General features: G+C 72.1%; 4 protein-coding genes across 4 annotated transcripts in view; 1 reads left to right on the top strand and 3 right to left on the bottom strand.

Annotated features, from left to right (window-relative positions):
- Positions 1-2,972, top strand: part of CHLNCDRAFT_58262 (hypothetical protein) — a 4,438-nt gene extending 1,466 nt beyond the window's left edge. The window contains exons 5-10 of the mRNA XM_005846395.1: positions 270-440; positions 633-726; positions 929-1,038; positions 1,205-1,408; positions 1,655-1,849; positions 2,061-2,972. Coding sequence (XP_005846457.1) covers positions 270-440; positions 633-726; positions 929-1,038; positions 1,205-1,408; positions 1,655-1,849; positions 2,061-2,393 — 1,107 coding nt within the window. The 3' untranslated portion in view covers positions 2,394-2,972. The remainder of the gene's footprint in view (positions 1-269; positions 441-632; positions 727-928; positions 1,039-1,204; positions 1,409-1,654; positions 1,850-2,060) is intronic.
- A 922-nt stretch (positions 2,973-3,894) lies between these two features.
- On the bottom strand, positions 3,895-7,242 carry CHLNCDRAFT_135624 (expressed protein; the record flags this gene model as incomplete). The annotated part of the gene is made up of 8 exons (XM_005846221.1): positions 3,895-3,962; positions 4,076-4,118; positions 4,278-4,393; positions 4,569-5,410; positions 5,594-5,729; positions 5,922-6,250; positions 6,385-6,527; positions 7,138-7,242. 8 exons carry the CDS (start codon positions 7,240-7,242, stop codon positions 3,895-3,897), a joined length of 1,782 nt encoding a protein of 593 aa, XP_005846283.1.
- A 462-nt stretch (positions 7,243-7,704) lies between these two features.
- On the bottom strand, positions 7,705-10,458 carry CHLNCDRAFT_135623 (hypothetical protein; the record flags this gene model as incomplete). The annotated part of the gene is made up of 5 exons (XM_005846220.1): positions 7,705-7,923; positions 8,100-8,228; positions 8,419-9,249; positions 9,405-10,049; positions 10,246-10,458. The coding sequence occupies 5 exons, from the start codon at positions 10,456-10,458 to the stop codon at positions 7,705-7,707; spliced, it is 2,037 nt and encodes a 678-aa protein (XP_005846282.1).
- Positions 10,459-10,581: 123 nt separating this feature from the next.
- The window catches only part of CHLNCDRAFT_135622 (hypothetical protein), a gene marked incomplete at both ends in the record, with an annotated part of 1,484 nt that continues 1,128 nt past the window's right edge, over positions 10,582-10,937 (bottom strand). Inside the window, one exon of the mRNA XM_005846219.1 lies at positions 10,582-10,914. Within this exon, the coding sequence (XP_005846281.1) occupies positions 10,582-10,914 (333 nt within the window). The remainder of the gene's footprint in view (positions 10,915-10,937) is intronic.

Raw genomic sequence — 10,937 nt, 5'->3', positions numbered from 1 at the left:
AGGTGCGCTGGCCAGCCCGCCTGGCTGCCTGCACGCGCGCGTGTATGTGTGTGTGTGTGTGCGCTCTTGTGTGTGTGCTGTGTGCGAGGCAGCGGTGTGGCACAGGAGCCGCCTGCGCACTGGCACCTGTCCCTTCCGCGAGCCCGAGGGCAGCCAGGCTATGCGGTGTGGCACTTGGGGTTTGAGCCCCCTCAGCGCATGCGCGCCTGCTGCCTCGTGCCCACCCTCCCACACCGCCCCTGCACCCCCTGCCCCCTTCCCTCCTGCAGACCGCCCTGTGCATCCACAACATCGCCTTCCAGGGCCGCTTCTGGGGCGACTCGTTTGGCGACCTGGGCCTGCCCTCCGAGGCACAGGAGCTGTTCACCTTCAGCGACGGCTACCCCAAGGTCTTTGACGAGGCCTCCCCCGCCGACGAGGACAAGATGAATGAGGTGAATGTAAGTCCGACCCTCAGCCCCATCGAGGCGAGGACTTGACCCCGGGCGGGGAGTAGCGGGGCGGTGGGAGGAGGGGGCGGCTGGCGGGGCGCCGCGGGTGTGGGGCTGTTGCTTCTACCGTGCCCGGCTGCTACCCCCTGGCCCGGCCTGGCGCCGACCCTGCCGCCCTATCTTCAAGCGCCCCTGCTGCAGTCCACCGGCACCAGCTTCAAGAAGCTCAACTGGCTGAAGGCCGGCATCCTGGCCTGCGACAAGCTGCTCACCGTGTCTCCCAACTACGCCACAGGTGAGCGCCGGCTGGGCTGCTGTGTGGGCCTGGGCCTCTGTGGGGCTGGGGGGGCGTGGGCTGGGGGGTGGCGAGCAGCCGAGGCGGCGATGGAGCAGCTGGGCCGTTGCCTGTGGCCACGCCGGCGTGGAGCCTGTGCCCCTGACGGCTCTGTCCCACCCTCACTGGCCGCCCCCGTGCCCTTGCCCCCTGCCCTGCGCAGAGATCTCCAGCGGCCCTCAGCTGGGCGTGGAGCTGGACAAGTGGGTGAAGGCCAAGGGCGTGGAGGGCATCGTCAACGGCATGGACGTGGAGGAGTGGAGCCCCGCACTGGTGCGATGCGCGCGGCGGCGGGCGCGGCCAGCAGTGCTGATCACATCCGCCTGGGCACTGAGCGGGGCCAGCGCCTGCCCGTCCCCCATGCCTTGCTCCTTGCCGTACCCTGGCACCCATACCTCACCCGTACCGCCCTGTACCGCCCCGTACCGCCCCCCTGCAGGACAAGTTCCTGAAGTTCAAGTACGACAAGACCACTGTGGAGGCGGGCAAGGCGTTTGCCAAGAGCCAGCTGCAGCGCGAGGCGGGCCTGCCCGTCGACCCCTCCACCCCCGTCTTTGGCTTCATCGGGCGCCTGGAGGAGCAGAAGGGCGTGGACATCCTGCTGGCGGCGCTGAAGAAGCTGCCCAAGGGCTCCCCCGTGCAGGTGGGCTGCGCGGCGCTGGGCTGGGCTGGGCCGGGCTGGGGGTGGGAGGCGAGGCGGGCGGTGGAGGCAGGGCAGCGGAGCCGCGGGGGCGCTCCAGGGGTGGCAGGCCCGCCAGCGCCATGCTCCCCTCCCCTGCCTGGCTGGCTGGCTGGCACGCCACCTCCCCGCCCCGGCGCTTGCCCTACGCGCTCACCCCCTCCTCTGCGCCCCCTCCCTCCCTCCCTCCCCGCCCGCCGCGGGATGCAGGTGGTCATCCTGGGCACTGGCAAGAAGGCTCTGGAGGCGCAGGTCAAGGCGCTTTCCAAAACCTTCCCCGGCGTGGCCGCGGGCGTGGTCAAGTTCTCCAACCCCATGGCCCACTGCATCACCGCGGGCGCCGACTTCATGCTGGTGCCCTCCCGCTTCGAGCCCTGCGGCCTCATCCAGCTGCACGCCATGCAGGTGCGCGGGGCGGGCCGGGCGCGCGGCCGCAGCAGAGGGCATGCCTGGCTGGCAGCGGGCAGCCGCACCCCGCGGCGCGCCGGCACTCGAGGCCTGCTGTGTGCTGCTGCTGCTGTCCTGCTCGCGCCCGCCCCCAGCTCAGCCCCCGCTCCCCACTCAACCGCTCACCACCACCACCCCTTGCCTCCCTCCCTCCCTCCCTCCCCCGCAGTACGGCACCGTCCCGCTGGTGGCCTCCACCGGCGGCCTGGTGGACACTGTGAAGGAGGGCGTGACGGGCTTCCAGATGGGCGCCATGAACCCCGACCGCCTGGAGGAGGGCGACGCGGAGGCGGTGGCCCAGACCATCAAGCGCGCCGCCGAGACGTACGGCACCCCCGCCTACACCGCCATGCGCGACCGCTGCATCGCCCAGGACCTGTCCTGGAGCCAGCCCGCCAAGAAGTGGGAGGCGGTGCTGACGGAGCTCAAATACGGGCCTGGCCCCACGCCCGAGGCCACCGCCGACAAGAACGCCGTCACCACGCCCACCCAGAAGATCTGAGGCGGCGCCTGGGCCGAGCAGGCCACGGCCCGGCCACCCCGCTGGGACAACCCCCAGGGAAACCACAACACACAACACAACACGCGGCGGCTGCCCGCCCCCGCGGCGGCGCGCGTGGCTGGCGCGCGGAGGGCCTCGGCTGCCGAGTGGCGCAGACACTCCCCTCCCCGCCAGCCATGCGGCGGCTGGAATCACTGCACGCATCTGATCTAATCCCAAGCCAAAAGTGAGGCCGCCAGCTTCCCACCCGTGCGAAACTGCTGCGAGACAAATTTGATTGATGGCTGCATGCATTCTTTATTCTCCGCTTTCTTCCGCTCCCACCGGAGCCGTTCAGTGTGTCGTGTACCACCAACGCGTGTGCGCGACCAAAGAGCCCCTGTTTGCTCCCCCCGCTGATGCTGCCGTCGCCCTGTTTCCATCGACCTTTCATTTGGAGCACCGCTTGTGTCTGCCCACGTCCCCCCGGTCTGCCTCTTCTCCACCGTGCAACGAATTGCCTGTGCCCATGTCCCCCGTCTGCGAATGAACCGCCAATGCCCTTTTGCCAGCCCCATTTCTGTTACACATCGATGATTCAGAAGCCAGGAGGAATGGCAGGGGGCGCAGCCCTGGGCGCGGTGGGCGCTGGGATGGCAGCAGGCACCTGCCCCTTGCGAGGGACGAGCGGGAACCGGCAAGCGGCACTTGCACAATGCCCCTGCACCAGTCTGCCCGAGGGATGAGACATCAAATGGTGAAAGCTGGGCCCGCCCGCTGCAGCAGGCTTGGGTGGGGAGCGGGGGACGCCCTGGCAGCAGTGCTGGCTCTGCAGCCACGGCTTTGGATGTTTGTTGGTGCTGTGTGTTACAAACAGCAAGCAGCAAACGAAAGCGCAGAGGCGAGCGGTGCAGCAGGCGACGGAAACAAAAGGAGCGGGAGACGGGGGGCAGCAGGGAGACCCAAGATGATGAAGCAAGGCAATGCAGGGTGTGTGTGTGTGTGTGTGTGTGTGTGCGTGTTATGTCTGGCGTCGTCGTAAATGGGATGCAAATGCAAATGCAAGTGTTTCAGAATCCCGCTAGGGCTCGTTGGGCAAGTTGTTTCTTTTCATAGAAATTTTGGGGATGCTGGGAAAAACAGCGCACCGGCGCAGATGTGCGGCAGGCAAGCAGGGGGCGCGGAGGCTGAGCGAGGGCAAAGAGGGAACAACCAGAGTACATCACATGAGGAGAGGGTGGTAAGGGGCTACGTAGCGCACAAGGTGGAACAGGGCAGATGCGGACGGGGAGAAGAGAGCAGGGAGCTGCAGCATCATGATGATATGTCACACACAAAAATATGGTGAGAGCCCGAGGCTACAAAAGGGGCTCCTGCCGCGGGGCCCGGGGCTGCCGGCGGCGCGGCTGCCAGCCGTGCTGCGCGCGTGCAGCCCGGGCGCGGGCTGGGCCCCAGCGAAAGGAGATCGGCGGCGCGGGCGGCGGCGGCGCGGGCCTGCCGCCGCCCCGCCTCGCTGGCTGGCTCACTTCTTGGAGCCCTTTGCGTACTTCATCCACCTCACGCCGCAGGCGTTGCACAAGCTCTTAGGGCCTGCACCCACACAGGGGGAGGCAGAGGGCCGGTGAGGGGTGGTGCAGGCAGGGGACGGGCGCACGGCAGCGGCGGCGCGCCCTTTCAGCCACAGCCGGCTAAGCGGTGCTCACCAAAGGGGCCGGCGCGCCACACGGGGGTGCTGAGGGCATAGCACTGCGGGCAGGGGGGGGCAGGGCGAAGACGGCGTCAGCACGGCAGGAGGGCGAGAGGGAGGGGTGACAGGGGTGTGCGGTTGGGGCGGCCTGCGGTGCCAATGCCGGTAGCGGCAGGGTGCTGCTGGCTGCTGGCTGCACCACCCACCCACCCACCCACCTGCGTGCAGAAGGTGCCGGGCTGCACAGCGGTGATGGCGGCGCCTGTGCGCGGGTCGGTCACGCTGTCGGTGTGCCACTGCAGCACCGTGCGGCGGCCAGAGCTGCGGGGCGCCGCTGCAGGCAGGCAGCGCAGGGCAGGGGGCGCAGCAGGCAGCGGCAGGTCAGCAGGCTGTGTGGGCAGGCGGAGCTGGCACAGGGGGGTGGAGCGGGCCGGGGCCGGCGGCACACGAGGGGCTGGTGCCGATCAGGCGCCGCCCCAGCGCAGCACAGCACGGCGCAGCGTGCTCACCAGGAGCGGCGGCGCCGCTGGGCGTGTGCGTGTGCTTCTGGCGGGTGACGGGCTTGGAGGGCGTGGCGGCGGCGGCGGCGGCGGCCACGGGCTTGGCCTCGGCCGGCGTCGGCGGCGGCGCCGTGGGCAGCGGGCGCAGGCGCGGCGCGCCGGCGGGGCGCCCCAGGTTGCGCAGGTATGCCCCCAGGCTGGGCGCCGGCATGGGCGGCACCGGCGGCGCAAACTGGGGCATGTCCAGGGCGCCCGGCGGCGGCGGGGGCAGGGCCACGGGCACCATGCAGAGCAGCGGGTGGAGGGAGAGCTCCATGGCCGCCGCAGCCGCCGCCGCCAGCGAGGGCGGGCCCAGGCCGTCTGCGAGCTCCGGCACCGGCATCGCCGGCGGCGGCTCCAGCGCGGCCGCCGCCGCCGCCGCCAGGTCAGGAAGCGCCGCGGCCAGGCCGCCTGCTGGGCTGCCCACCTCGCCGCCGCGCCTGCGCTTGGCTGCGGGGCCCGCGGGCCGCGGCTGCTCCACCGCCGCGCCGGGGCTGCTGCTGCTGGCAGCGCCGCCGCTCTGGCTGTGGCTGGCGCCGTCGTCGGCCTCCGCCTCCGCGCACCGCTTGCCGCTGCTCAGGCAGCCTGCCGCGGCGGCGGGGCGGCCGCCCTCGCCCTCCGACTCTGTGTCTGGCGCAGGCACCCCCTCCGCCTCCGCCTCCTCCTCCAGCTCCTCTGGCACCCTGCACAGCTCCTCAATGTTGACGCCAGAGTGGAACAGCTCCAGCGGCGGGTAGGCCAGCAGGCCCGGCACGGCCGCGCAGTCGGTGCAGGCGCCGCCGTGGCGCGGCTCCAGGCTGCACCACGCGCTTCTGCGGAGAGGGGGTGAGGGGAGGGGGCACGCAGGGGAGGCCGGGAGGGCTGGGGTCAGCAGCGGGGCGGGGTGCGGGGTGCGGGGTGCGAGGCAAAAGGCGAAGGGGCTGTGGGCAGGAGGGAAGGGACAGCTAGCCGGCACGCATGGCTGCTGCGTGAGCGGCAGCGCGGCGTGGGCGCACCTGCCACACCCGCGCCAGGCGCCGGGCGCCGGCTCCCGCCCCAGCCGCACGCTCTGCGCGTTGCTGATGGCGGCAGCCAGCGGGGGCCGCTGCGCGCCGCTGGGGCCGCTGGGCAGGGACAGCAGCTTCACGGGGTCTGCAGGCGGTGAGGAGGGCGGGGGGCGCAGGCAGGCAGGCAGAGTCGGCCGGCTGGCCTGCACGGCGCGCGCTGTGCCAGTGCGGAATGCAACAAGCAGCGGCGGCCCCTCGGGACCCCAGCCGCGCAGGCGTGCGCCTTGCCAGGGCTGCGCAGGCGCCGCCCCGCAGCGCAGCGCAGCGCAGCGCTCACCTGGCGACTGCACCTCTCCCGCATCCAGGCCGGCGCCGCCGCCGGGCAGCGGCGACTCGTTCCAGGACGAGTCGTTGGCGGTGCTGTGGCGCTGCGGGGTGACCGGCTCCTCGCGCACGCCGCTGGCCTGGCGCTGAGGCCCCGCGCCCTCCGCGGGCCGAGACCGCTGCTCCTTCTCCTGCTGCTGCTGCTGCTGCTGCCGCTGCTGCTGCTGCTGCTGCTCCATGCGCTTCAGCTCAGCGTGCAGCGCCAGGCGGCTGGCGCGGCCCGAGCCCGCAAGGTGCACCGCCTTGCCATCGGCCAGGGCGGCGAGCTGGCTGGGGTTGAGCCTGCAGGAAGGGTCGAGTCAAGGAGCAGGGGGCGGCCTGAGGCTCGAGACGGGGCGCGTGGTGGGAGGGGCGGGGGGCTCCCAGCTGGACTTGCGGGCGGCAGGCCCCGGAAGCGCGGCGGCCCGGGCGCTCACCAGTCCCCCTCCAGCTGCTTGGCCTGCTCCTCCAGCTCGTCCGCTATGCAGGGGAAGTGGTCGACGGCCCCCATGCTGTCGCAGGGCCCGAGGAGGCTGGCCCCAAGGCTGTGCCCCGAGAGGCAGTCGTCCAGCAGCGAGTCCTGCAGCGGGCAGGCGGCATGCAGTGTCGGCGAGGTCAGCACGGGGCCTGGGGGACAGGCAGCGAGGGGCGGCGGCCTCACCAGCAGCACATCAGCGTTCACAAGACACTGCTGCGCGTCCATCACAGGAGCGGCAGAATGGGGGTGATCGGACAGTGGGGGTGGGTGCAGAAAGCGAGGGAAACAAGGGGGAGCGGGTTCTAAGGAGACCAAGGCCGCAGGAAGGCGAACCGGCGAGGCTGCCGAGACGTGGCAGGGGCAGGCGCGGGGCGGGGCCGTCAGGGCCCACATCGGGACCCCAGGGGCGATGCTAGAGCCAAAGGACAAGCGGACGGGGGCAGAGGAGCGGCCACAGGGTGGCCCCTCCTTTCATCACCTCCAATCATGCAAGGAGCACCAAACCGCCAGCAAACCCACCACTCACACCCCGCCGTCCCGCTGCCTGAGATCGGCGGGGGTGATGGGCAAGGGCAACGTGGTGCTAGGGCACATGCCGCTCCCTCCATTTTTGAAGCGGGCCCCCGACCCGCCCTCCCCTCCGGCCCGCTGCAGCCAATTGGCCATTTGGGTTTCGCCCAGGGCACCCTCCCCAACCCTGCCGCAGCCCCACCTGCTCGGCAAAGTCCGCTCCAAGTGAAGCTTCCCCGTCGGTCCTAGCCGCTGGCGTCCAGTCCTCGGGCTCCCGCAGGCCCATACCCTCCAGATCAAACTCCATGATCGATGTTGGGATTGCTGGGGGCCGCAGCGAGGCTGTGGGAGGCCCGCGGTGGCTTCCCGCGCTTGGAGGGCAGGGGCAGTAGGGCGACAGGAGCGGGCTTCAGACGCAGGGAGAGAGGTTGCGGGGGATGTTGGGAGGCGGAAGAAGAGGACGAGTGTTGGCACGCGGCGGGAGTGTGCCAGCCAGCAGTGCACTGGAAGGCGGGAGTGACGCTGCGTGCGTACTGCCCTTGACCTTGCACACGCCCGTGCGCTGCACCCCAGCTGAATGGCTGTCGGCCTGAACTTGGTTTTGCACCCCAAAGCTTTTGCAACAGGAGATGCACAAGGTTGCAGGCGGTCAGGCAGCCAGCAGCGAGCCGTTTGGCACGCGCGCCAGGGCGCTGCCGCTCCCGCTCCCGCCCTTGCCGCTGGCCACGCTGCCGCCGCTGCCGCCCGCCACAGAGTGCCACGCCGCAAGCTAGGGGCTCCTCCCTCGCTCCATGGCCTCCTCTGCTGCCTGCAGGGCGGAGTCCACCTCTGCCAGAACCTCGTCAACTGACTTGACGGCAGAGGTGGGCGCGCCCTCGCCGCCGCCGCCGCCGCCCTCGCTGCCGGTCAGCCACGGCAGCACCAGGCCGCGCATCTGCAGCGTGGCGCCCGCCGGCTCCTCCGCCGCGCTCTCCTGCGATATAGTGGCCTGCAGGGCGCAGTGCAGTGGGCAGCAGCACATGCCGCGCGTCGGGAGCACGCCTGGGCCTGGGCCATGCAAGGCTGGAAGGCCGAGGTGCAGGCCCACCAAGCTGCGGGCCATGTGCGCGTGCAAAGCACCGGCAACCAGGCAGGCCGGCTCGGGCGGCCAGCCGCGCCGCGCACCAGCGCCGCGCGGTCGCTGTCGCAGAGCGAGATCTGGCGCATGTGGCGGTACATGGTGCGCAGCCGCTGCACGCGCTTGCTGTTGTCGCTGGAGCCGTGGGAGCCGTTGGCGGAGTAGTCGCCGCCTGCCTGCGCAGCAGCACGGGGCACACCGGCAGAGGTGGCTGCTGGTGGCTGGTCGTGTCGCCGCTCCGTGCGCAGAAACAAGCGGCGCAGCGGAGCAGGGAGGCGGGGGCATGCCGGCGCCCGTGCCATTCAGCCAAGCATGTGCGCAGCAGCACGGCCCGGCACAGCAGCAGACCCCCCCAAGCCAGCCCACCTGCATGAGGCGCGGCATCAGTGAGGCCAGGGGCATGGGCTGGAAGGGCCCCGCGCCCGCCCCTCCCTGCTGCTTGAACAGAGGCACCGCCGCCAACGCCGACGCCAGCGCGGCCTGCTGCGCCGCGCCCGTGGTTGCCTGGCGCCAGCCAGCCAGGAAGCGCTCCGCGCCCTGCTGGTCCTCAGCGCTGAATGCCAGCGACACCGCCGAGCCCTGCCAGAACAGCTGCCGCTGGCTGCCCGCTGCCTCTGGGCTGGCGCCATCCAGGCCGTTCCCGCTGTCCGGCCCCCGCAGCACCAGCCCCTGCGCAGGCACAACCGCCAGCTGCTGCAGCGCGCCCTCGCAGCCGGGTGCGGCAAGCTGCTGCAGCGATGGCTGCCCCAGCTGAGCGGCCAGCGCGGCCAGCAGGGAGCGGCACATGCACAGCACCGCGCACAGCTGGGCCGCGCTCAGCACCGCCAAGCGGCCACCGTCCGCCGGCGCCGAGCCGTTGCCCGCCTCCAATACCTCCAGCTGCAGAGCTGCCGCCAGCTTGAGCGCTTGGGGCAGCGCTGCGGCGGGGGCGGCTGCCAGCAGGGCGCGCAGCGTGCGATCCATGGCCACATACGCGGCCGGCCCGCTGGCTGCCAGCCCCGCCTCGTGCCAGACCGTCGACAGCAGCAGCGCCGCCTGCTGCTCCTTCAGCCCATCCACCGCCGCGGGCAGCAGCTGCAGCAGCAGCTGGTGGGCCAGCAGCCGCTGCTGCGGCTCCCAGCTCACAGCGATGCCGGCCAGCTCGTGGAGCAGCAAGGAGGGGAAGGTGCGCGGTGCGCTGCCGCCCCCCTTGGACGCCTGCGCGTGAGTGGCCAGGCAGCAGGCGGTGAGGGCCAAGTGAGGGGCAAGCAGTGCTCTGGCCTGGAGCCATGCACACCTTTAGCGGCGGGCAGGGCCCGAGCCAAAGCCGCCTGCACCTGCAACCCTGCCGCCCAGCCCCGGCAGGCGCGCACCTTGGGCGCAGCAAAGGCGACCGCCTGCCCCGCCGCCACGCAGCACTGCAGCGCCGCCGTGGAGATGGGCGCCGCGCCGCGCAGCTTGGCCACAGTGCTGGCCACAGCCTCCAGCAGCTGCCCGCTGTCCTCCACCCGCCGAGCCAGCTGCTCCACCGCTGCCAGCACCTGCGGCTGCAGGCTGGCGGGCGCTGCAGTCCCCGCCGCCACAGCGACCAGCTCCAGCTCCTGCTGCGCCGCCGGGGCGCCGCCGTCTGGCGCCGCACCCAGCGGCGCGGCACGGGGCGGCGTGGAGGGCGGCGGCATCGGCGGCACCTGCTGCCCAGGCCCGCCGTGGCTGGCGATAACAGCGGGCAGCTCGCGCAGCGCCAGCAGCAGCGCCGGCGCCGCCAGCGCCGCCTCCAGCTGCCTGCTCTCGTGCACCGCGAGGCGCAGCACGGCGCCGCGCTCCGCGGGCGTCAGCTGCTCCGCCGCCACCACGTGGCGCAGCAGGCTGGAGAAGAGCAGGTAGCGCTGGTGCTCCTGCTCGCACGCCTGCTGCAGCACTGCGGCGCTGGTCTCCAGCACCGGCGTGCCCAGCCAGCGCCCCCCGGCGTCCAGGTAGCGCATCACAAACTCAAGCACCTTCTTACCCTCCGCCGCATCCTGCAGGCAGCCGCGCGCGGCACGCAGCACACGCAGTCAGTCGCCGCGCTCGGGAAGCCGCATGGGCACCTGATCACCTCCCCGCCGCCACCACAGCAGCACCTTGCTCAGCAGCTTCTTGCTCGCGGCCCCACCCTTTACCGCCAGGGCCGTCCACCAGCACACACGCAACATCCCACCCGCCCAGCCCACCCACCCGCGTCATGTGCGCCAGCTCTTCAAACACCAGCAGCGCCGCCACGTCAGGCGGCGATGCGGCCACAACGTGGCTGATGCTGCCCCGGGTGAGGCTGAAGCTGGTGTCCAGCACGCGCTGCACATGCACACGCCCGCCCTGCCCACGCCCCTGCCCCTGCCCGCCGCCCTCCTCCAGCATCGCGCGCGGCGAGGTGTACACTCCCTGCGCCATCGCAGCCGCCCGGGGCCAAGGGAACAGGCACGGTTGAACACGCGGGCCAGGGGGGCAGGCCAAGGCAGGGCTGGGTATGCCGGGCTGTTGACCTGTGTCACCGCCTGGCGGCACACCGGCGCATTAGTAGCCGGTCGGGGCTGCGCGCACCTGGGGCGCGCCGCGGCCCGACGCCTCCACGCAGTCCAGCACGGCGTAGGTGATGGCGAGCAGGTGGTAGGAGACGTAGGAGAGGCGGGCGCAGAAGCGCAGGTGCTCCAGCAGCGCGCGCAGGCAGCCCGCGCGCAGCGCGGCCCAGTGGTCGGCGGCGATCGCGGCGACGGCGCCCGCCGCGGCGTCGCTGGCGGCGGCCGCCGCCGCGGAGGCCGCCTCGGCGCCGGCGGCCACGCGCGGGCTGGCGTTGTCGCACAGCAGCGGCACAAACGCCTCCAGCTGGGGCACGTAGTCGGAGGTTTGCTGCAGGGGGGGGGGGGGCAAGG

This window comes from Chlorella variabilis (assembly GCF_000147415.1).
Source record: "Chlorella variabilis unplaced genomic scaffold CHLNCscaffold_14, whole genome shotgun sequence".
NCBI lineage: Eukaryota > Viridiplantae > Chlorophyta > Trebouxiophyceae > Chlorellales > Chlorellaceae > Chlorella > Chlorella variabilis.
Note: the sequence above shows the minus strand (reverse complement) of the source record. Positions and strands in the feature narration are given on the sequence as shown.